At 45.3% G+C, this 20094-nt stretch overlaps 3 protein-coding genes and 2 long non-coding RNA genes across 9 annotated transcripts; 3 read left to right on the forward strand and 2 right to left on the reverse strand.

Annotated features, from left to right (window-relative positions):
* Nucleotides 1-68: 68 nt before the first annotated feature.
* On the reverse strand, nucleotides 69-1081 carry ch25hl2 (cholesterol 25-hydroxylase like 2). The gene is given in 2 exon segments (XM_046375086.1): nucleotides 69-104; nucleotides 107-1081. Coding segments are annotated over 2 exon segments (888 nt in total). The 5' UTR covers nucleotides 959-1081.
* A 2776-nt stretch (nucleotides 1082-3857) lies between these two features.
* On the forward strand, nucleotides 3858-5641 carry LOC124051860. The gene is made up of 3 exons (XR_006841883.1): nucleotides 3858-4259; nucleotides 4389-4507; nucleotides 5105-5641. It is a non-coding gene; the product is annotated as an uncharacterized LOC124051860 (long non-coding RNA).
* Nucleotides 5642-6712: 1071 nt separating this feature from the next.
* Nucleotides 6713-9764, forward strand: s100z (S100 calcium binding protein Z). 3 transcript variants are annotated; one of them, XM_046375932.1, is made up of 3 exons: nucleotides 6713-6720; nucleotides 6787-6953; nucleotides 8696-9764. In XM_046375932.1, the coding sequence occupies exons 2-3, from the start codon at nucleotides 6813-6815 to the stop codon at nucleotides 8849-8851; spliced, it is 297 nt and encodes a 98-aa protein (XP_046231888.1). In that variant the 5' UTR covers nucleotides 6713-6720; nucleotides 6787-6812; the 3' UTR covers nucleotides 8852-9764. The 3 variants fall into 3 exon arrangements, with proteins under 3 accessions (XP_046231888.1, XP_046231889.1, XP_046231890.1); XM_046375933.1 differs by lacking the exon at nucleotides 6713-6720 and having other exon boundaries at nucleotides 6771-6953; nucleotides 8696-8882; nucleotides 9300-9764; XM_046375934.1 differs by lacking the exons at nucleotides 6713-6720; nucleotides 6787-6953 and adding an exon at nucleotides 6983-7509.
* A 3652-nt stretch (nucleotides 9765-13416) lies between these two features.
* LOC124052020 lies at nucleotides 13417-15832 on the forward strand. Of its 3 annotated transcripts, none has more exons than XR_006841911.1 (4): nucleotides 13417-14273; nucleotides 14559-14610; nucleotides 14734-15073; nucleotides 15698-15832. It is a non-coding gene; the product is annotated as an uncharacterized LOC124052020 (long non-coding RNA). The 3 variants fall into 3 exon arrangements; XR_006841912.1 differs by having other exon boundaries at nucleotides 15701-15718; XR_006841910.1 differs by lacking the exon at nucleotides 15698-15832 and having other exon boundaries at nucleotides 13419-14273; nucleotides 14734-15416.
* Nucleotides 14130-18327, reverse strand: LOC124052019 (corticotropin releasing hormone binding protein). Its single transcript, XM_046375871.1, has 7 exons — nucleotides 18028-18327; nucleotides 17821-17914; nucleotides 17239-17396; nucleotides 16440-16650; nucleotides 15792-15937; nucleotides 14937-15054; nucleotides 14130-14852 (listed from the first exon to the last, which is right to left on the reverse strand). The coding sequence occupies exons 1-7, from the start codon at nucleotides 18115-18117 to the stop codon at nucleotides 14698-14700; spliced, it is 972 nt and encodes a 323-aa protein (XP_046231827.1). The 5' UTR covers nucleotides 18118-18327; the 3' UTR covers nucleotides 14130-14697.
* Between the last annotated feature and the right edge of the window lie 1767 nt (nucleotides 18328-20094).

The following is a 20094-nucleotide window of genomic DNA, read 5'->3' on the forward strand; positions in this document are numbered from 1 at the left end:
AGAGGCAGCTTGAATAAAAGAGCAGGGGCAGAGTCAGTGGGAGATTAACTCGAGCTTTTTAGTCTTTTCTACATTTTGTCTTGTCTGGCTCACCCGCTGCGGCGTGGCTGGAGGGAGTTGGCACGATGTGGGTGCCCCCCAGCCAGTCCCAGTGGGAGAAGAATGGGGCGAAGTTTGTGCCGGGCCGCTGGTGGTGAGCGTCGTGCTTGGGTGCACCTCCCCAGAGGCCAAAGGGCACCAGGTTGTGCAGGGCCCACGGGAAGTCATAGCCGCAGTGCTGCTCAATGGACACATAGACGTTGAAGACCATGAAGCCCCACGCTGTCAGGCAGTGGCACTGGAGCAGGATGGGGTCTATCGTAGCCCAAAATCCCAGGCTGAATAACTCCCAGCCAGACAGATACTGGGTGACGAGGCTGAAGGTCTGGTTGTACTGGTGGTGCACGGCGTGGAACGTGCGGTACAGCCACGGTACCTGGTGGTGCAGCAGGTGCCACAGGTAGTACTGGAAGTCGAAGAGCACCATGCAGCCCAGGATGCCCAGGATGAAGCTCAGGAAGGTGGGCGCCTCGCGGGGCAGCGGGGTGGGCGGCCTCCACAGCCACTGGGCGACTGTAGCAGGGAAGATGTAAAGCACATGGTTGTAGATGGTGAGTCCCAGGGTAGTCCAGATGTTAGGCCAGGTGACGGGTCTGTCAGGGTGGAGCCTGTAGCGGTTAATGCAGGGCCAAGTGGGGGCCAGCAGGTCCAGCACGGTGTAAAGACCAACCAGGGTGAAGTAGGTGGTGACGGAGAGGACCACAGGGAAGGGAGGGCTCCTCAGGAGGTCGTGGTGGTTCTGGTGGAGGTAGTCCCAGAAAGGCTGCAGAACCAGACCCTGGGACTGGCTCCCAGTCACGTTATCCTCATCCGACATCCAGGATAAAGCCTCAGCTCTGAGTAACCTGCCAGCGCTCATCACTAACGCTGCGATTCTCTTCCAAAAGAGGGCAGATTGTTTCTAAAAAGCGCCTGGAGAGGAGAAAGAGGGTCTAAATGGAAGGAAAGATCCAATCAGCTTCCTCGTATAGGTTAGGCAACCACAAATTGGACTGGCGCGCCGCCTTTAGCCTCTTATGTATGTTCAAGCTCCACCTCCACCCCCACCACCCCGCGTTTTAAAAGAAGGCACTCTGTAAAGGCCCTTTTTCATGGGCACAAGGACGGCAGCCAGGACTCAGGAGCCGGGCCACAGCCGCTCTAATCTTTGGCCCAAATCATGGAGAGAGAGCTTCCGTTTGCTGCTGAATTTGACTTTGTCACCCAAAACCAGCGGGTTGTGTCTTTTAACTCTTAAATGAAATACAAGCAGAACAAACTTAATGAAAACATCAAGTCGGATGCAGCGGGTATTCACTGCTGCATCCTTGTAATCAGCCTGTTAATGTCTCACACACACACACACACACACACACACAGACGCAATATGAGCCAGCCTGAAGAGTAATTAATCATAGAAAAGCTGTCAAACGAGACATGGATTCAAAAGCACTTCCTTTCAGATGCCGGACTGACCGCAGCTCTTGTTTCTATGGTGTGACACAATAATTTTGTTTTGATAAACATCCTGCGATGCCGCGTGCTTCACAGTCAGACGTTTAAACTTAGATTTTTCTGCTGTTGTCAGTAATCACTGAGTGGACTGGATCAGAGCTGACAGACGAGCAGTGGGACCAAAACGTTTCACGACGGGACACATTAACTCGATGCCGTTTGGACACACGATTTTATTTATCTGTTTTATGCAAGAAGAGAAACTGAAGCTGTTTTGGTGTGTATTTTATTTAACATTAGCAGATATTCTGCTGTCTGCATGTGTGTCTCCCTCATTTGTTTGCCTTCCTGTGTTTTTAATTGATGCCTGTGAGCGTCTGTAAAGTCTGTTTTAACAGTAATTAACTTTAATCCATGCCTCAGACTATGGCAGGTGTCGTCCTTGAATTTGAGAGAACTGGGCCTGGGAAGTCCTTAAAAGGTTCTTGATTTCGATATTTAAGAAAGTCTGGGAAGCCTGAGCAGAATGCCAGAGGTTTTGTGTGTACTTTGCGCAGTGTGAGAGCCATTTCAGCATAAAATGTAGAGAAGTGACAAACACTTCCTGTCTGTAAGAGGACAGCTGGAGCAGAAGAAGAGACAGACAGAGCAGGTCAGGACTTGACTTAATGATGAGCATACTTTCTAATACCACTGATCAGCCAGTAGGGGGCAGTAGACATCAAGTCACAGACGACAACCTGAAAACCGCAGTCCAGGTCACACACAAACACAGCCATTAAAGCTGAAAGCTGCCAGCTGCTGAGTTTATGTTTACAGAGCGCTGAGACAAGAAGACAGCAATTTCCAACAGTCTCAGTGATGTCATAAGAGACGCAGAAGTGTGTCTGTCCACACCGCACCTGATGAAACTTTGTCCTGTGCAGTCTGACCATCAATCAGCTCTAATCGTTTTTGTCTGAGAGGAGCCCACTCATTAAAAAAACTGACTCAAAACGCTGCACGCTCTTATTACGTGGGCCTCAGGCTTGATGTTTCCTGTGGGACAAACTGAGAAGGTGACAGAAGTCAAAGATAATGTGAGCTCGAGGTAGAAGACTCGGACTCTGACTGATCCAAAAGTATTGACTCGTTCAAGTAATAGAAAGTGGCTGTTGGCACGCTGTCAGGTACGATAAGAAGGACTCAGTGCCTTCAGGACCACAAACCGGTTTCGATTCTGTGTTCCCGCTCGCCAGACGAGTGTCGGTAAAGTAAATGAGAAGGCACCTCTCAGTCGGTGCTTCACCGCACCACTAACATGCAGCACCGCATGTAGGCGTCTGAGGAGACGATGACGAGGCGTGAGACTGCTCCTCACGTCCACTGAGCCGCTGCACGTCCAAGAAGCAGTGTCCACAGTGTCCACTGCGCTCGTTTTACTGCTTCTCTGGCTGGTTCTAATGTGCTTTTTGTTCCTCAACACAATAAAGATGCTTCTGCAGGGCGGAATAAACCAGTCAGGGGTGCACATATCAGCCCACCGTGAATTCATGCAGACACATTCAACGCATGTCCAAATGCAATCATGAAAAGGAAGGTCCACAAGAACCTAAATTTGGGCTGTTGGCCTTACATTCAGAGGATGAAGCCAGGAGAAGGAAGAAAAGGCCTTCATCACTCAAAAGGCATCATTATTTCAGAAGGTAAGTTTGTCAAATCCAGCCAGGGGAGCGCAGACAGTGAGAAATCCTCCGGCGGCTTTTTACAAGCCTGACAGGGTGAGATCACAGCTAACATGTCGGATCAGGTCGAAAAGCCACACTTCACTTTAACTTCACCACATTTACCTTCACAACCACCATGCAAACCCTCAATGAATGGTTTGTTCCACACTGTACCACAGGTGTGAGGACATTTCAGGTGTTAATTAATGTACCTGTGGGTGAAACAGTTGAGCTGAGTGTAACGCAGCTGAGATCATATTTAATGATACACGGTTACACATGAACAACTGTTAACTATTAACACAGGTGTACAAGTCATTCACAGGTGCTGTTCAAAGCTGTCTGTGCTAAAATAAAAACCTGTTGGATTTGAAGGTTCATCTTGACCTTGGAAATCGCAGTTTAACTCGTTGGATTTATTCCTGGGGCTTTCAGCCGCATCTTGTGTCCCTCATCGGTTTGCTCAGCGGTCATGAGATTAGGAGTATTTATTTTATATGCGTCATGCTGTAGACAGAAACGTCCATATTTCTGCTTACACTGCATCATAATGTGTTGCAACTAGTTAGTGTCAATAAGTCATTTATTAATTGTTTATAAGCTGTTAAACAGAGCTAAAAAGGGACACTGAATGCACCACTCAGGCGTGGTTTCCTCTCATCGGTGTGTCAGCTTAGATACATGCAGTCATTTATTTACCGGTGGACACTTCACCACCAAACTTTGAGATCCGGGCAGGGATACCGAAAACCAGAAAAGGGCCTTGAATGTTTCATCCCAGCACTTTTACCTCGAGGCCGTGTGGCTGCGCCGCTGAAGCTTTGAAAAGGATAGGAAGAGATTCGTGTCAGGGTTCATCCACAGGTGCACATCTGCATCCACCCAAAACGCCTCCGCGAGAGTGGAAGACAGAGCCTCCGGTCAGCTCGGTGCAGAGAAAACCCTGAACCGGTGAAACATCAGCAGCTTCGAGCTCACACGTCAGCGAGGCAGAAAGCCTGCACAGGTGTGCTTTTCAGGGTGAGGATCGAGATAATGTTCACCACATGCGCTTTTCAACATGTGACTGACTTAAAGTCCAGTACTTGATTTGTACCTTAACGTTTCCAATGCAGTCAAACTGACTTAAAATGTTGTTTAATTCAGCAGGACATTTCAAAGCTCAACTGCAAACAGGACAGAAGCATCACCTCCTGATGTCTTCGTGGTGACCTTGAAGACGCTTGCAGAGGACCTGAGGGTGCGTGAAATGATAAATCATCTGTCATGTGGGTAGCAGGAAACCGTCTTATCCCCTTTAAGACCAAGGGCAGGGTTTTACAAGTCCTTACACAGGAAGACGAGTTTTGTATCAGAATATTAAAGTTTATCACCAAGAAATGATTATGAGGAAGTTTATGAGTATTTTTTATTGGTAATGCTTTATATTGAGATCCTTGTAATAAGCGTTATTTTATTTTAGTAAAAAGGCCTCACAGATGCCTGTTAATGTAAATAAAAAAAGGTGAATCAATCTTTTAAACAAACTGTTAATGATGCAGCATGTAAGACTTTTGCATCTTTATACATCTGAAATAACACCTTCAACAATGGGTTTTTATTTGAGTCAGAAACTGACTTGCGATTATATTTTTTGCATTTTTATGTTTATGATGTGAAGGGTAACATTTGTCACACTGAAATCAAAGCCTGTGCTGACAGCTAAAATAATCCCACCACATCAAAATGATGTGAAGACGTTTGATAGATTGTGTTCAGGGTTTCACTGGTCACCGTCCTGCATTCACACTGTGCATTCACTGTGCTGATGAGGGGAAACTGTTTCGTCACCTTAACAAATGGAAACTTATTTTTCTCTGTGGCAGTCTTCGCCGGTGGAGGAAAAGTTGCAGGCGCACCTGACAGCTAATATCCCTCAGGTGTTGCCTTTGGGGGCTTGAACGGAGTGTTTTTCTCCACTGTCAGTTATGACACGGTGACGGAGGAGGGCCTGTCGCGTCCCGACACAATATGACACAAAGGATGAAACCTGCTGTGGCTAAAAATAAACTCCTCGATGAGAACAGGATGATTTCGAAACACAAGGTGAAACAGAGACAATGAAAACCTGCCGGCGAGCAAAGCAAGTCTCCACAAGTCTGATGTGTTTCCCTGAGACGAGGTGAAACCAGCTGCTGCTTGGAAGGCAGGAGAAAAAGGCAATAAATCTTTCCAGAGTGCTGTCATCATTTTTTTATATGTCAAATACATGTAGTGGAGTACAACATTACTCACTAAAAATGAAGTGACAAATTATAAGTACCTCAAAATTGTACAGTCAGTGTTTTTGTTTTCATTCACCAGCACGACTGTAGCCGTCCACAAAAGAAAAAAGTCACAAAGACAAGAACACATTAAGACAAACATCAGAGACGGGTTTGAAACAGAAATACTTTAAGAGCTTGTATTTGTGTCTTTAAAGTACTAAAAATACATTATTTAATAAGTCACGTCATTCTGAAATAAAATAAATGTCAGATCAGAGTCTGCAAAAGTGCCATAAATATGGATTCTCTCTAATGGCCAGCAGGGGGCGACTCCACTGGTTTCAAAAAGAAGTCTGATTGTGTCTAAGCTTATGAGAAAATAAGCCTACTTCACACCTGATTTATGGTAACAGTAAGCGGTTTTCTGATGAGTTTATGGTCTCAGTCGCTGGTTTCAGGTCTTCTTCACTACAGGATGATGTTTATTTTGTAAATTATGCTCACATTTAGAGTAAAAGAACATGATAAAATGCTTTAGGGCATCAGTCCCATCCAATCAGGACAATATGAATCCTCCTTAGCTCCACCCTCTTGTCCAAATATGGTCACTTCTGGCTCCAAAAATCAAGATGGGAGCTGTTGTTAAATCAAACTTAAGGCTTATCAATAATCCACAAACCACAGTGACTTCAAAGCAGCTCCATCCCCTAGACCCATACAGAGGCCAAGAGATGCCAAAAATGTTTTAATATCAGTGTTTATAGAATGTACTGTAGCATTTTCAAATGATGAAGTACTTTTATTTGTCATACCAGTATTTTATCTGGGGACGTGTGATGAGCAGCTATGCACATAAATAAATGCATTTAGAAACATCTCGAATGATTAAAAAATAAAATGTGCCTTTAGCATCGTTAGGGACGCATTAATTAAGCCTGTGAAACCAGCTCATTTCGGGGATGTAAGCGATCCAGACGTGTGTGAGGGCCCATGCACGGCTCAGGGTTTGATGAATACCCGAGGGAGCTCCAGGGTTACACTGGCACATGTTTTGTTTTCCACTTAACGGCCTTGATTAAAACCTGGAAAGAAAGACAGTTACCATGGGCGTCTCACCTGTGGAATTAATTATCGCCACAGAGACAGAGGATGGCCCACTAAGCTTTTTCCTCATTTCCTAATAAACAAGCTGTGCCGCAGCGTCTCTTATCACACCTGTGCGCGACTCCGACCGGGTAAGAGCACCACAGTCCCGTCTCTTTGTAGCTCTTGTGTGAACTTTAACACGTTTTCTGTGTCAGGACGCCGCCAGACTCCTCCCAGCACAATGCCGAGCCAGCTCGAGGGCGCGATGGACGCACTCATAGCGGTTTTCTACAACTACTCCGGAAACGATGGAGACAAATACAAACTCAACAAGGGCGAGCTGAAGCAGCTCCTGCACAGCGAGCTCACCGACTTCCTCACGGTAAAGTAAACGCGTCACTCGTGTGGTTTCTGTAAAGTGAAGTCGTCACATCGTGAGCATCCCCAGTTTGAGCAGCTGTTTGAGAGTCGGAGACCACCAGGTGGGCTTCCGGGGTGTTTTTAACAGAATGAGAGGCAGAGAAGGTGGGAATGTGTTTGCATCTTCCTGCGTGTCCTCAGCTGATCTACAGTGAGCAGCAGGAACCATGCGACACACTTGGGGATGTTTTGCCTGAGTCGCTTGAAAGTTAGATGAGATAAGCAGGTTTCGCGGTGATTTAAGAAAGCGCGTCCTGACCTTGTTGGAGGGAATTGTTTTCTCACTGATTGCTATCCTGCTGTCAGAGTGTAACTGCTGGAGGAGGAGACAGATAAGGTCATCACAGATAAGCTCCAGCCCCGGAGTCCGTGCGATAGCAGTTTGTACAAGCCCGCAATTCCAAATGACTGAGAACAGCGCGCCAACCCAAACCTCAGAGCCTCAGAGTCGGAAACCTGACGCCTTCACATTTTTATTTTCACTTCGTGTCTTCCTTCATTCGGACGGGAAGCCTCAGGTGCTCACACATCAACATCATCACCACCACCACCATCATCATCATCATCATCAGTGGCCCATGTCGCCTCCAAATTTAGACTCTCCCATGATGTCATCACATCCCCCTGGGCGATAGTCACCTCTGAGAATAGACGCAGCACCAGCATAACACTCAGCCTCAGTTTCCTCTGACAGAAAAAGAAATAAAACCTGGAGGCCTGATAGATTACTGCTCAGTTCAGACAAGATGCGTTCAAGGCCCAGACTGAACAGGAAGGTGAAGCTGTAGAAGGCAGTCAGTTCTGGAGCCACTTGGTTTTACCTTCTCTTTGTACTTCAGTTTAACTCAAGTTGCCTTCAGTGTCAGGGTTTTAAACTAGAGCTACTTGTTCATGTTATTTGGAGGGGAACTGAAGGTCTGAGTGCTCCTTTACGAGAGGAAAGAAAGGAAACTTCCCTCCGCTGTAGCTGAGAAACAAAACTGAGGTTTTCACAGGACACAAACCTAAATATGATATGCTGAGGGCATGTGAACAGACAATATTAATTTTCTATTATTAATTCATTTGTTTTTTTTTATCAGGTATGCTGCCATTCGACAGTTAAATGGGGGTTTAGTGGAAAGGAGAAAACATAATAAAATTATAAATAAAAAAAGTACAGTTACAGTTTCGCTCCCTCTCTCTCTCTGTCTGACCATTAAAAATCTAACTTAAATAAAATGCAGCAGCAGTGTGCTGATAATTTCCTAATAAATTAAAACCCATCCCAGTTTGCCCCCAGTGTGGACTGGATTTTAATTTCAACCTTTGCTAAAATGTTGCCTTTAATGAGCGCGCCGACGTAAAGATCAGCGCTGCCTCGCAGGTCAGAGGCTGGAGGAGGGAAGGCCTCCACTTGTTCCTCAGTCCTGGAGGAAATGAGCAAAGCGGCTACGAGTCGTGTGCGATCAGCTGCAGCTCACGGCTCATTTAGCAGCGACATCACTCTGCTCTCACTCAGCCTGGAGTCAATATGAAGCTCCAGCATCAATCAAGCGACCGCACATTGCTCGTCCTGATGTTTCCTGTATCAATACCTCCATGTAGTGTGTGCTCAAGCTGTTTTTAATTGCTGAAGCAGGGACACGAGGCGTCAATACATCTGGCTTACACAGGAGCTCATTAACAGACTAAATATTCTCTTCTGCTGTGTTTTCCTTTCAGTCCCAGAAGGATCCAATGCTGGTGGAGAAGATCATGAACGACCTGGACTCGAACAAAGACAACGAGGTGGATTTCAACGAGTTTGTTGTGCTGGTGGCTGCGCTGACAGTCGCCTGCAACGACTTCTTCCAAGAGCAGAAGAAGAAAAACAAGTAGATGTCTGCAGAGAGCCGCCTGTAAACCACGTGTAAATCAAACAATACAGTAAACGTCCCACCTGTTCAACACTCTGTATTAGTATTTGTATAGGATTGTGAATGTAATCTTACTGAAGTTAGACACTCTGTCCTGTCGTCACAGATAAAAATCAGCCATCAATGTTCAGCCTGGAGCTGTTAAAGTATAACTTCAGCTTGTCTGATCCAAATTAGTCGTTTTTATATCAGAGTGATGTTTGTAATTAGAGAATACAAACCCAACTGTCGTCCTTTTCTTCACTGCGTTGGGCGCATTACAGTAAAAACTCCTTTTTGTGTGTGAAAGGCAGCACAGAGAGCTCATTACCCATAATCAGTTCAGTGGCATTAACCTTTAAAAACACACCTTTCTCATTTCGGAATTTGTCTTTAAATTCTTTGTTGGCCTTTTTTTTTTCTTGTCCCAGTGGACGTCCCAGCAGAGACCGTCCCGGCTGCGCTATAAATGTCAAAAGTTGAATATTTTGTGTGTCTTTGGAGGAATCGTCAGCCTGTTTGTCCCCCGTCAGTCCCGCTTGTCCGCCTGAATCCCCCCGAGGAGGAAGGTTTTCTTTTTCCTTTGTGTCGGCACAAAGCTGCACGGACTCTTTGGAAAAACGCAGGATGACAGCGAATCGGCTGTCTTAGTGAAAAGCGTTCTGTTGTCTGTGGCATTTAATCAGTTTCTGGTGTGTAAATGTACCGCGTGTTGCATGGGAAAAGTTAGATGTTTAGAAAGATTTTCAAGTTCTGACCGTCCGCCTGTTTTTGAACAATTCACTCTGAGCTTTGTCTTCTAACAGTTTAAGTGTCAGAATAAATCAGAGCTGCCGGGTGACGTCGTGTAAAAACATCGTGAGTGAATAAACTGCACTGCATGCTCTGAAACCGCATGACTTCTTCCTTTATTATTATCATGTACACATGCAGTATTCTGGTCCTGTACTAAGTGCTCACGCAACATTGTAAAAATACTCCATTTCAAGCTACTAACAATGACTGATTGTTAGAATATATACACTTTAATCCAGGGGTTCCCAGCATAAGGGTCGGGTCCCTCCAAAGGGTCACCAGATTAATCTAAGGGGTCAAGAGACAAAAGAAAAAAAGAAAAACTTAATCTTATATTCATTTTCTTTAAATACTTTTCCCTACACTTTGCTTATATTTGGTTTTGCTTATTTGCTTATGTGAAAATAACTCGTTACTATAGATATCAAACAAATAACAAGTTTCCCACTGAAATACAGTGAAGCAGACATGTAAAATAGCACGCAGTACTGAATACTTCTGCAGATGCTTTGAGTACTGCATCAGTGTACTTGCTCACCTCCCAGCGCTGTGCATGTGTGAGTCTTCTGTCACTCAGCCCTCACTTTACTGGACATCTCACAAGGCGAGAGAGGCTGCACTTTGGGGACACGACTGGATGACGCACGGCGACCTCGACACGCTCAGACCACCTGGGTCCAGCGGCCAACCGGCCAATCGGCCAATCGTCTCTGCCCCTCGAGCAGGAATGCTGATTGTCACCTTGGGGAGGACAAAAGTGTAAACTCAAGCTGCATTTTCTAAGGGTTTTCCTCTGTATGTCCCTTTTCCCAAAATACCCAACCACACAGTTCATTTGCGATGACATTCTCAGCTGTGACGTGGAGGAAAATTACTGAAACAAAATGCAGTGGCAAGCGTGATGCTTTTATGTGCGCAGATGGTGCTCGCACAAACCGACACCGTTACAATGCAATTTGTGTGTGATTGGCTGCAATCGAGCAGGATAATCACCCTCCCTCCTACAGGAAGATGCCGTGCAGTAATTATGTATTTTTGTTCAATTTTTAAAAGGTTGCAATCAATCATGAGTGTCATTTGATAATCCTTAAATGTGGATATTTATATTCTGATTCTTATAAATACCCTCCACTTCAACACACACGCCCTCTCCAGAGTGTTCATCTAATTGTCCCTTCATTTCCTGTGACTGAACGCGTTCGTGTCCAGGAACTGGCGTCCAGCCTACAGATCGTAAGGTTTGAGTCATCCGTCGTGAGCATCTCTGATAGTTTTCTGTGTCGGTACAATCATGAAGTGAGGGCAATTGAGAAACTCTTCGGACAAAAATGGTTGCACCTGATGGGCACGTAAGACAATGGGAGACTAAAACCAGGACCAGGAGAGTGTAATAACTGGTCTCTTCTTTAGTATACGATGTAGACTCAGGAAGTCTCCTTCATGACTGTGGGGAATCACGGGGACTCTCAGGGCCGGATCAAAGTCCTGTGAGGCCCCGGGGCACATGAGCATCTGGAGGCCAAAAACGGGAAAAATGGATGGCAGAATATTTTTAACAATCCTTGAAGTACGATTAACACAAAGTTATTTTCAGCAGTATACACCAGTTAGTATCCAACTTGTGAGTTTTGACTTTTACATGCCTTAAAAAGGTGGTTGCTAACAAGTGGCTAAACGAACCTGAGCTACATCAGTCTTCAGCATAAACGGCTTGTAGAAGTTCTGTTTATCTACTTAGAAAATGAGCGTTGACATCAGAACTTTTTAGACTTTTGTCGAAGGAACTGTGACGATGCTAACGATGCTCCTCTTACGGGGCACTGGCACCTCGGGCCCAGTCTATAATCCAGCCTTGAGGAGGCCGTAGAGAAAAAGGAGGAAGACTGCTTCAACAGGATGAGGCTGTTGTATGTTTGACTCCTCGGGGAGAAGGAGGACGGCCTATCGAGAGGGACGATTGGAAGTCTGGGAGAGCGAGAGGCAAAAGAGCGATAAAGGTCAAAGAAACACAACATACGTTTCCTGAGAGAACACATGCGGTGACTCATAACATCATGAAGTGAACTGGACAGAAATGGAGGACAGGATGGACGAAGAGAGGAGCAACACGGCCAAGAGAAAAGCCCCTGGAGATGTTTTTTCAATTTCATTAACAAACATACAGGCTGCACGTATGTAGCCTGATTTATCTTCGGGCTCAGGACAGATTCTCCATCCAAATGTAGCTGCTACCTGAGAGCAGCGTCTTTAAAACATGCCTCCAGCGCTTATCTCCCACATGCTGTCTGTTCATCTGTTTCGTCACTTTGTGCGTCACTGTTTGTGTCATAACTCCTCGTTAGGAGTGACCTGCCTCTCTCTCTGTGTGTGTGTGAGCATTTTCTGAGCTTAACTACACCCTCAGCTGATGATCGCATGGTTTAAAGCATTTTACAGTGAAGAGTCACACGAGCTTCAAGCTATTTCACCGTCTGAAGGCAGCACAAGAACAACAAGAAGTCAGAAAAGAGATCAAGCATATGTGATGGAAAAAAATAGAGGAAACGTTCAGAAAATCAGTTGTTTGTTTAATATTCTAACATTTATTCCACTTCAGATTTAAGCTTTGGGTTGATTCTGGAATCAGGACACAAATGAAACAGGACGAGATTCAAACCAAACTCACAGGAAGGACGTCCACAGTGTCAGCAGGAGAGAAAAACAATAAACAGCCTTTCAATTGAGTATTGAACTACTGCATCGGACCCAACGCAGTTCAAATGGGAACTTGAAAGAATTCAGCCAATTTTCATGTCTAAAAGTGCCAGAAGAAGAAGAAGACGAAGAGTCTGCAGGCTTGCTAACAGTTCTGTGAGGCTGCACTCTGAGCAGCATCTCAGTTAATCATCTTAGCATGCAAACATTTGCTCGTCAGCGCTCAACGCAAAGTGCAGCGCAGCCTCGTGAGGAGGTCGTCAGTTAACTGCTGACGAATGGAACTTCTTGTGACCCAGTGAAAAAGCACCGGTGAGATTCATCCTCTGGGCACCATGAATTCACTTGGTCATCACTTGGAAAAGTCAACCTCGCCGTCAGCCCCAGAGCCAGAAGCAAAAACCTTTAAGTTAATCTGCAGCTGAATATCAGCAGTCGACAAGTGAGTGTAATCACAGACAACTGTTTGCAAAGGAGAAGGAAAACAGTGAGATCAAATTAATTTCCATACACAAAGGACCTAATAAGAATGTGCAGCGTAGTAGTAAAGACAGGAATATCACAGCTTAGCACGTGTTTTGATGAATATGAGGTCGTGATGTTCTGAGAGTCGCAGCACTCAAACTATTGAGTGTCTGCATCCTCTCTGAGCCCCTGCTGAGTGATTGACAAATTATTGATAATTTTGCCTCTCAGAAAGGCCACGTTCAAATGTCACACTTGATTTTCTCAATCTGTAGAGTCGCAGAGGAGTTCGATTCTGCAACATTTCAGCCGTTTCGTGGCATAGAAGAACGTGAAGCGACTGCTGAACAGCGTGGGATCAGGCCTCTGCTGATAATTAAAATAAAAACACATCCTGTACATAACAGCAAATGATTTTTGTTCCTCAGTAAAAGATAAATAAAAGAACTGCCCCTTGAGGCTGCTTTGCATCCACCTTCTTCTCCTGCTATATTTAAATTAGTGACAGACCACAAGAGGTGCTTATGTACACACACACACACACACACACACTCTGATGTCTAACGTGGGTCGTGATCACGCCCTCATTCATCACCGGCTGCGGCTGCAGGTGTCTGTCAATGATAGCACACCTGCAGGCCTTCAATCACCGGTCGCCCCATTGGTTTGTACCATTCAAGCCATTATTTTCAGAGATATCGCCTGCTGCCCTCCCTGTAGTGACAGGCGGTTATATCCTGGAGTCAGCCATCAAAAGACCCTGACATCATCCCACACCTGAAGGGATAATGATGTGGAAGAAGCTCGAGCGACAAGCTGAAAGGTCTCGAGGTCGAGGGCTGCACAGGAGTCCTGCATGATGAACACCAAGCAGCTGAGAAACGGAGGCGAGTGCTGTCTGGAAAGGTGGAGCAGTGAACACCTCCCGTGTGTGTTCCTCCACTGAAGCTAATGAATTGGAAGTAATTTAATGGAGCAGTGCACAGCGCGGACGGGAACAGTTGCAGCAATTTGAACACGACGAGCGAGAGGAGAGTTGAACGTGCCGCATGTGAACGCATTTACCTCCTCGTGACCGCACCGCACCGCACCGCACCGTCAGCTCCACTGCAGGAAAACCAAGCTTCACGCTAAACTCTGCGCTGTTTTCCTTGTTAGTCACATCCACCGTGTCCGAATACATTTGGACAAGGACAACAAGCCGGATGTCTTGAATCAGCTTCGGTGTCCCTCGTGGCTCAAATGAAGACACGGAAACACCTTTTTGCCGCAAATGAAATGAGAGCGAAACCACGGCCGAGTGCTTTGTCATGCAGTATAGTTTTATTACAAAAAGGTTTTTATACAAATTTAACTGCACAATGGCAATGAACACTTATCGTATGGAACGCTCCACCTTTGGCCCTCTGCGTCATCCGTAACAGGAAGTGACTCGGCCAAATAAACAGAAGGTAACATTCATTTTAGCGCCATTCTTTTTCAAGAATGCTGACAGCATCAGGAGTCTCCTCTTAATTAATACACAAGTCGTTGTACACAAAGCATAAATAAAAACAACAGCAGTTCCACCAAACACAAAAGGACACTTCATCAAGCTTTATTCAGCGACGACCAGAATGAGTGAAAAGAGATGGAAAAAAATCATTTAAAAAAACAAACTAAAAGTGAAATTTGGGGGGTTGTAATATTATGACATCACTGTTAATGTTTATATCTTATTTTTCACATGTTTTTAGGTTCATGTCTTTGGATTCAAGACGTTTTGTCTGATCAAAAGGGAGCGAGCAGGTAGATCTCTTGTTTTATTTTAACAAAATAACTCTAAAAATGTCTGCAGTCAAATGATACATTTGTCACTTAATGATCCTGCTGGGATCAGTTATTGAAACAGAAATCCTCCACGTTGTTCAGTTTGATCGTCTGCAGTTCCTGGCTGTCCAGTAGCCTGTAGCTGAAAGACACTCGGCTGACGAACTTCCCGCTGGACACCATCCTCACCACCGTGTTGTCGCAGCCGATCTTCATGTGAGCTGCGGGGGAAAAGAGACGAAACACGTTGAGTGTGAGGTCAGAGCGGCGGCGACCGATGATGTGGAGGGAGGGCGAGCACTCACTGGGTCCAGTGAAGGAGACGCAGAGGTCGGTGATGGGCAGCAGCTTCGAAGTGTCGATGCCGTTTCCACCCAGCAGCTGCACAAAATCTCCTGATTCTGCACAGCCGGGCAGGGACCTCTGTGGACATCAACATGTGGTAAACACTGTCCATCAGTGTGTCTCAGTGGACAGCACAAGACAGAGTTAATGTGTCCCAAACTGTACAGCTTCTTGCAATGGATTCCTGAAATGATCTCTAACATTAAGCCTGCACTAGCTGATTTTCTGGCCACTTGGGGGCAGCAGAAATGAGCTTTTAAGTTGATTTGGTGAACTTGTTGCAGTTACGCAGCAACATTATCGTTCATTTGGATTTCGTGTTAAAACCATCTGCCAGAACAGCTCATTTCATAGCCGTCCATGTGACAGCAACAGCAGATATTTTGAAGGACGTGTTGAACGGTTTTAAAGCCGTGTTTGTAGTAATTAAAGCGAATACAGAATTGATTTTAGACCTTTCTGTCAAACGGGTATGAGGACTTTTGGCTGTTTATGTGAGCTGTTTGAAAGGCAAAGCAAGCTGACAGACAACAGACTTTCAGGAAAATCTCATGCAGTTAAGGCCGAGTAGGAGCTGTGCTTAATATTAAGGTCTTAAAGGGTGAGTTCACTCAGTTTTAACCAAAAGTAGCTGATGTTTTTAGAGATGCAGATTGCTGTTGCGTTGAGCTTAAGTAATTTCTGGTTGAGCTGAGCATGCGGAACAATTTTTTTCTTTCAGCAGCACGCAAACCAAGATAAAAACATGAGGAGGACTGAGGCTATCACATTTGGCAGCTATTGGACGCACATGAGTGTTTGAGGCCTTTGTTCACCTTGGGAAGGTGGTTGAAGTGTCCCAGGCTGAACTCAGAGATGTCGATCTCCACCGGGTATATGATGGAGAAGCTGCAGTTCCTGTGCTGCTGCGGGATCACCATTGTGTAACTGCCCTCTGGTGACTGAGAGATGACATTACAGGCTGCAAGGAGACGAGAAATGGTGAGAGGACAGGAGGACGTGTCAAGGACTTCCAGGAAGGGTTAATAAAGGAGCACAAGTACACTCAGCACAACAAGTCGACACTCAGATGTGCCTAAACCAAATGCACAGATGCTGCAGATGTATTACACCGACGGAAGATGAAGGCACAAATGAAGTCAAGATTTTAAATTGACAAGGATCAGTGCGCAGGTTTAATTGGGTTGAATTTGCCCGTTGGATTTAGCTTGTTTGTCTCGTCCTCACATATTTCTGTAGGACAGCATTTGTGCCATGTGATCCTGGTCTTGATCCAGAAACTTAGTGATGGCAAACTGTCCCCCGTTGGTGCAATGGATGACTAAAGCACCCTGCCAGGCTTGTATTATCACCACAGACTCTCACATTAATCGCTGCACAAATGGTCCCAAAGCTGAAACGGCCACGTTCGTGTGCATGTGTGCAATTTATAATTCACTTATGAAGGTGACAGTCGTACTCACGGAAAGGATTGACGTGCTTCCTGACTGTCAGGGTGAAGCCGCTGCCGGCGTTGTGAATGCGGAAGAAGACCATGGCCACGTTCTGAGAGGAACGAACGCTTCTCCTCAGCGACCCTGAGTCGCAGTAATCCACGTAGCGCTCGTACAGTGGCAGCGGGTGGTCCTGCGAGCTGGGGAACTTCTCTCCCTTCATCACCCAGCCGTCAAACACCTCCAGGGGACACATTCACAGGGAGAAGCTGAAACATGAGCTCTGTCAGAACACTTTCAATTAATGAGTGCATTTTTGGTTGATCTTTCTGTGGGAGACACGTTGAACTGAGTGCTCAAGGGAGTCTGGATCATCACGACAAGTGCAGGAGAGCATTAGTGTGCAACCATGGAAGGGAGGGAAGGGGAGGGATTTGAGGGCAGCTCACCTAAAGTAAGCAGGTTATTTACAATTATGTTAAAGCAGATTTAAATCTAATCAGGAAGTGCTTCTAAGCTCAGTCCAGCACGCTGACTGAGTCCAGTTTGGTGGCATGAAAACAAGTCCGGACTGTGCTAGAAAACAACAGCAAGGTCACATTTTGTGGCCAGTGATCACTGAATACATGTCATATAAGTCATGTAAAGTCATATAAAGAACCCAAGAAGTTTCTGCATGACAGGAGGTAACAGTTAAAGCTAAAAGACTTTCAGGAATCATTCCTGCTGACTCTCCCAGCACCCAGATGATTTTTCACACCTGATGGGTTTTTTTATTAACACAAAAGAGGAGGAAAATGGTTATCTGTGGGACGAGCTGTCAGTTTACCGTGATGAAGTCCCCTCCCCTGCAGTCGATGTCAACGCTGTCATAGTCCACAGTGATCACTTCGGTGGGCTCTGCCATGAAGAAAGCAGCGCAGCTGAGCTGAGGACGCTCCGCCGTGAAGGTGAACTGACCCTCCACTGCCACCATGTCCAGACAGCCTGAAAGACACGTCCAGATGTGCATGCAGTCAGCACAAACAGCAGGAAACACCGTGTAGAGGATGTCTTTTGATTTAACTGCATGACACTTTAATTCCCGTTATTTCTTTCCCTACTTTCCATTATTTTGTTTGCCTGTTAGTTTAATTCAGTCAGTTTAATTTTACATGAAATGAAACAATAAAACAAATTCAGACTGAGAAACTGAAACAGAGACAGACAAGTCTAAGAGGTATCTTGTATTTTCCTGTTCCAAAATGTCAGTTTGTAGTTTTATAATACAGGCAGTGCAGGTGAGAGATAAATAAATACTCATTTGTCTTTTTTTATCACGCTTTCATACCCACAGAGAAGCTGCTCAGCCTGTCAGGTGCGGGGTTTGGTAAGAAAGAGGCCATACAAAGAGAGATTTCATGTGACTTACGTAAAGGTCGGCGATACACCAGTTCCTCAGGTATTTCTCTCTTGAGCTCCGAGTTGAAAAATGAATATAATTCTTCTTTTGAGATCTCGTTGTTCTGCACGAAGAGAAGAAAAAATTAGTGCGTAAAAAGTTCAACGGGAATTTACGTGTGAATCTTCACGGGAGTGGAAAGCATCAACAATCAGCCTTGCATGTCCTCACACTTACCTCGATGTACCTGCAGTCTCCGTTGAGGACAGACAGACTCAGCACCAGAAAGAAGAGCTGCTCCCGGAAAGTGCGCTCCATGACGCGCATCTCTGACTGCAAGGCGCACCTGAGCGGGGAAAGTCTGAGCTGCTCCGCGACCGGCTCCGCTTTTTATGGGACCAAGTTCTGTAGAGACCGACTGACATGGTCGCTGTCACTCCCCTCCCCCATCCGACCAATTGCGTGGTTGTGACGAGAGCAAGCAAGTTGAGAGGAAGGACAGAGAGAGAGACAGACAGAGAGAGAGAGAGACAGACAGACAGACAGAGAGACCGCTGATGCCAAAAGATGCTCAAACGACACAAATGAGACGTCACCTCCCCCGGATTGTCTCAGTCCTTCCACAGTGCTGATCACTAAACAGCTGATCCATGATGGATTCTCCTTTTAATGTCACTACACACAGTCCTGTTTGTGACCCGCCCTGGTCAGGATCCTGCTCTCCAAGCGGATCTTCAGGTGTTTGTCAGCTGCTCCCCCTACTTTGAAGCCTCACTTCTTCTTTCAATCAGGACGGGACAGAACAGGGGAATATGATCAATGATGAGAAAATGAGAAGACAAACCCTTGAAAATAAGGACAAAATGTGTTTTGGGGTTTAAGCGATTCTCCATCATGAGACCAGGAAAACAACATTTTTATTATTCTGTCACAATTTTCTATCAATAGACTGCATTAGCTATAGCAAATAGGGGTCAAAGGTCAAGGTGGGACTCATTGTGCTTCTCCCAGTATACACTGGCATGAAGCTGTGTTCCTGCAACACTACAGTGTAGTCAATGAAGAGAACCAGGATCAGGAGACAGCATCCTAAATAAGGCAAAACACTGAATGTATGGTTTCATTAGAGATTGTGAAGAATAAACCGATCAACAGAAAAAGTGGTTATAAAGTCACTCAAAAGGCAGCAGAAACAGTCCTGTATATGCTGTGGCAGGAGTGTTTCCTCACAGGAAGATTTATTCTCCAAATCCGACCCAGCAGCTCAGTTTAAGGGCCAGGACACAAAATAATTATATGCTGAGTTACCAAAGTGCACAGTTCATAATCTACATGTCTCAGAATGCATCCTGATGTTGTGATCTGCTCAATATCAAGCTAGCTGGTGATGCTAACAGCAGCAGCTAAATGAGTAAAATGCCCAAGAAAAGAAAAGAAGTCAGAAGTTCATGTTAGCTTGTTATTAATTACTAAAACTAATAACAATAGAATGCAAAGGTAATTGCGTAACATGATAAGAAGCAGATAATTTTCTTGCATTTATAACCGGCCCTTTGAGGACACACAAAATGCTGATGTGGCCCCGGATGAAACTGAGTTTGACACTCCAGCTCCAGAAGATTCCCTTGTATCTGTCTGAAACTGCACAATGGGAAGTTTAAACTCACACAAAAGCGACATCTAATGCGAATGACAAACCCAAATTACTCTGTTTTAGCATAAAAGCATAATTTGCTTGTTTACAGGCATGAAAACGCAACTGAGAGTTAAATCAAGTGAAGTGACAAACTTGGCATGTGGAAAAGTTTTAGGTTACATTCACAGACTTCAGCTAGAGTCAAGGACACAGAGTACTCATCTTCCACCTGTCTGAGCTCAGTCCCTGAGGTCTGCAGGTGCCTCCGGCTGTGGAAAAGGTCAATCCATTCAAATGTAGAAAAACTGGGCCTCGGTGTAATCCACACTCTGGGTGGTGAGTAGCACAAAAACAGCATGTTTGTGTCTCCAAGATAAGCAGTGAGTGTGTGTGTGTGTATTTATATATATAAACACGTGACAAATCAGAGTTTGGGACATCCATTAAAATAGTTTTATGCACCTAGAAGGCAAATGGAAATTCAGATAAAACATTAAAAGTTTTAAGTGTTTGTCCTCTAAGGTGTCACTGTTAACTTTTCCCTGTATTGATGCTGGATAGTTACTGTAGTGGATACGAGCTCTGCCGTCTTGCTCCGCTGACATCATCTGGAGCCAGAGTTTGTGCAGTAGCGATCAGGCAGTGGAGTCAATCATGACATTTCAGCT

This window comes from Scatophagus argus, chromosome 20 (genome assembly GCF_020382885.2).
Source record: "Scatophagus argus isolate fScaArg1 chromosome 20, fScaArg1.pri, whole genome shotgun sequence".
Classification (NCBI taxonomy): Eukaryota; Metazoa; Chordata; class Actinopteri; family Scatophagidae; genus Scatophagus; species Scatophagus argus.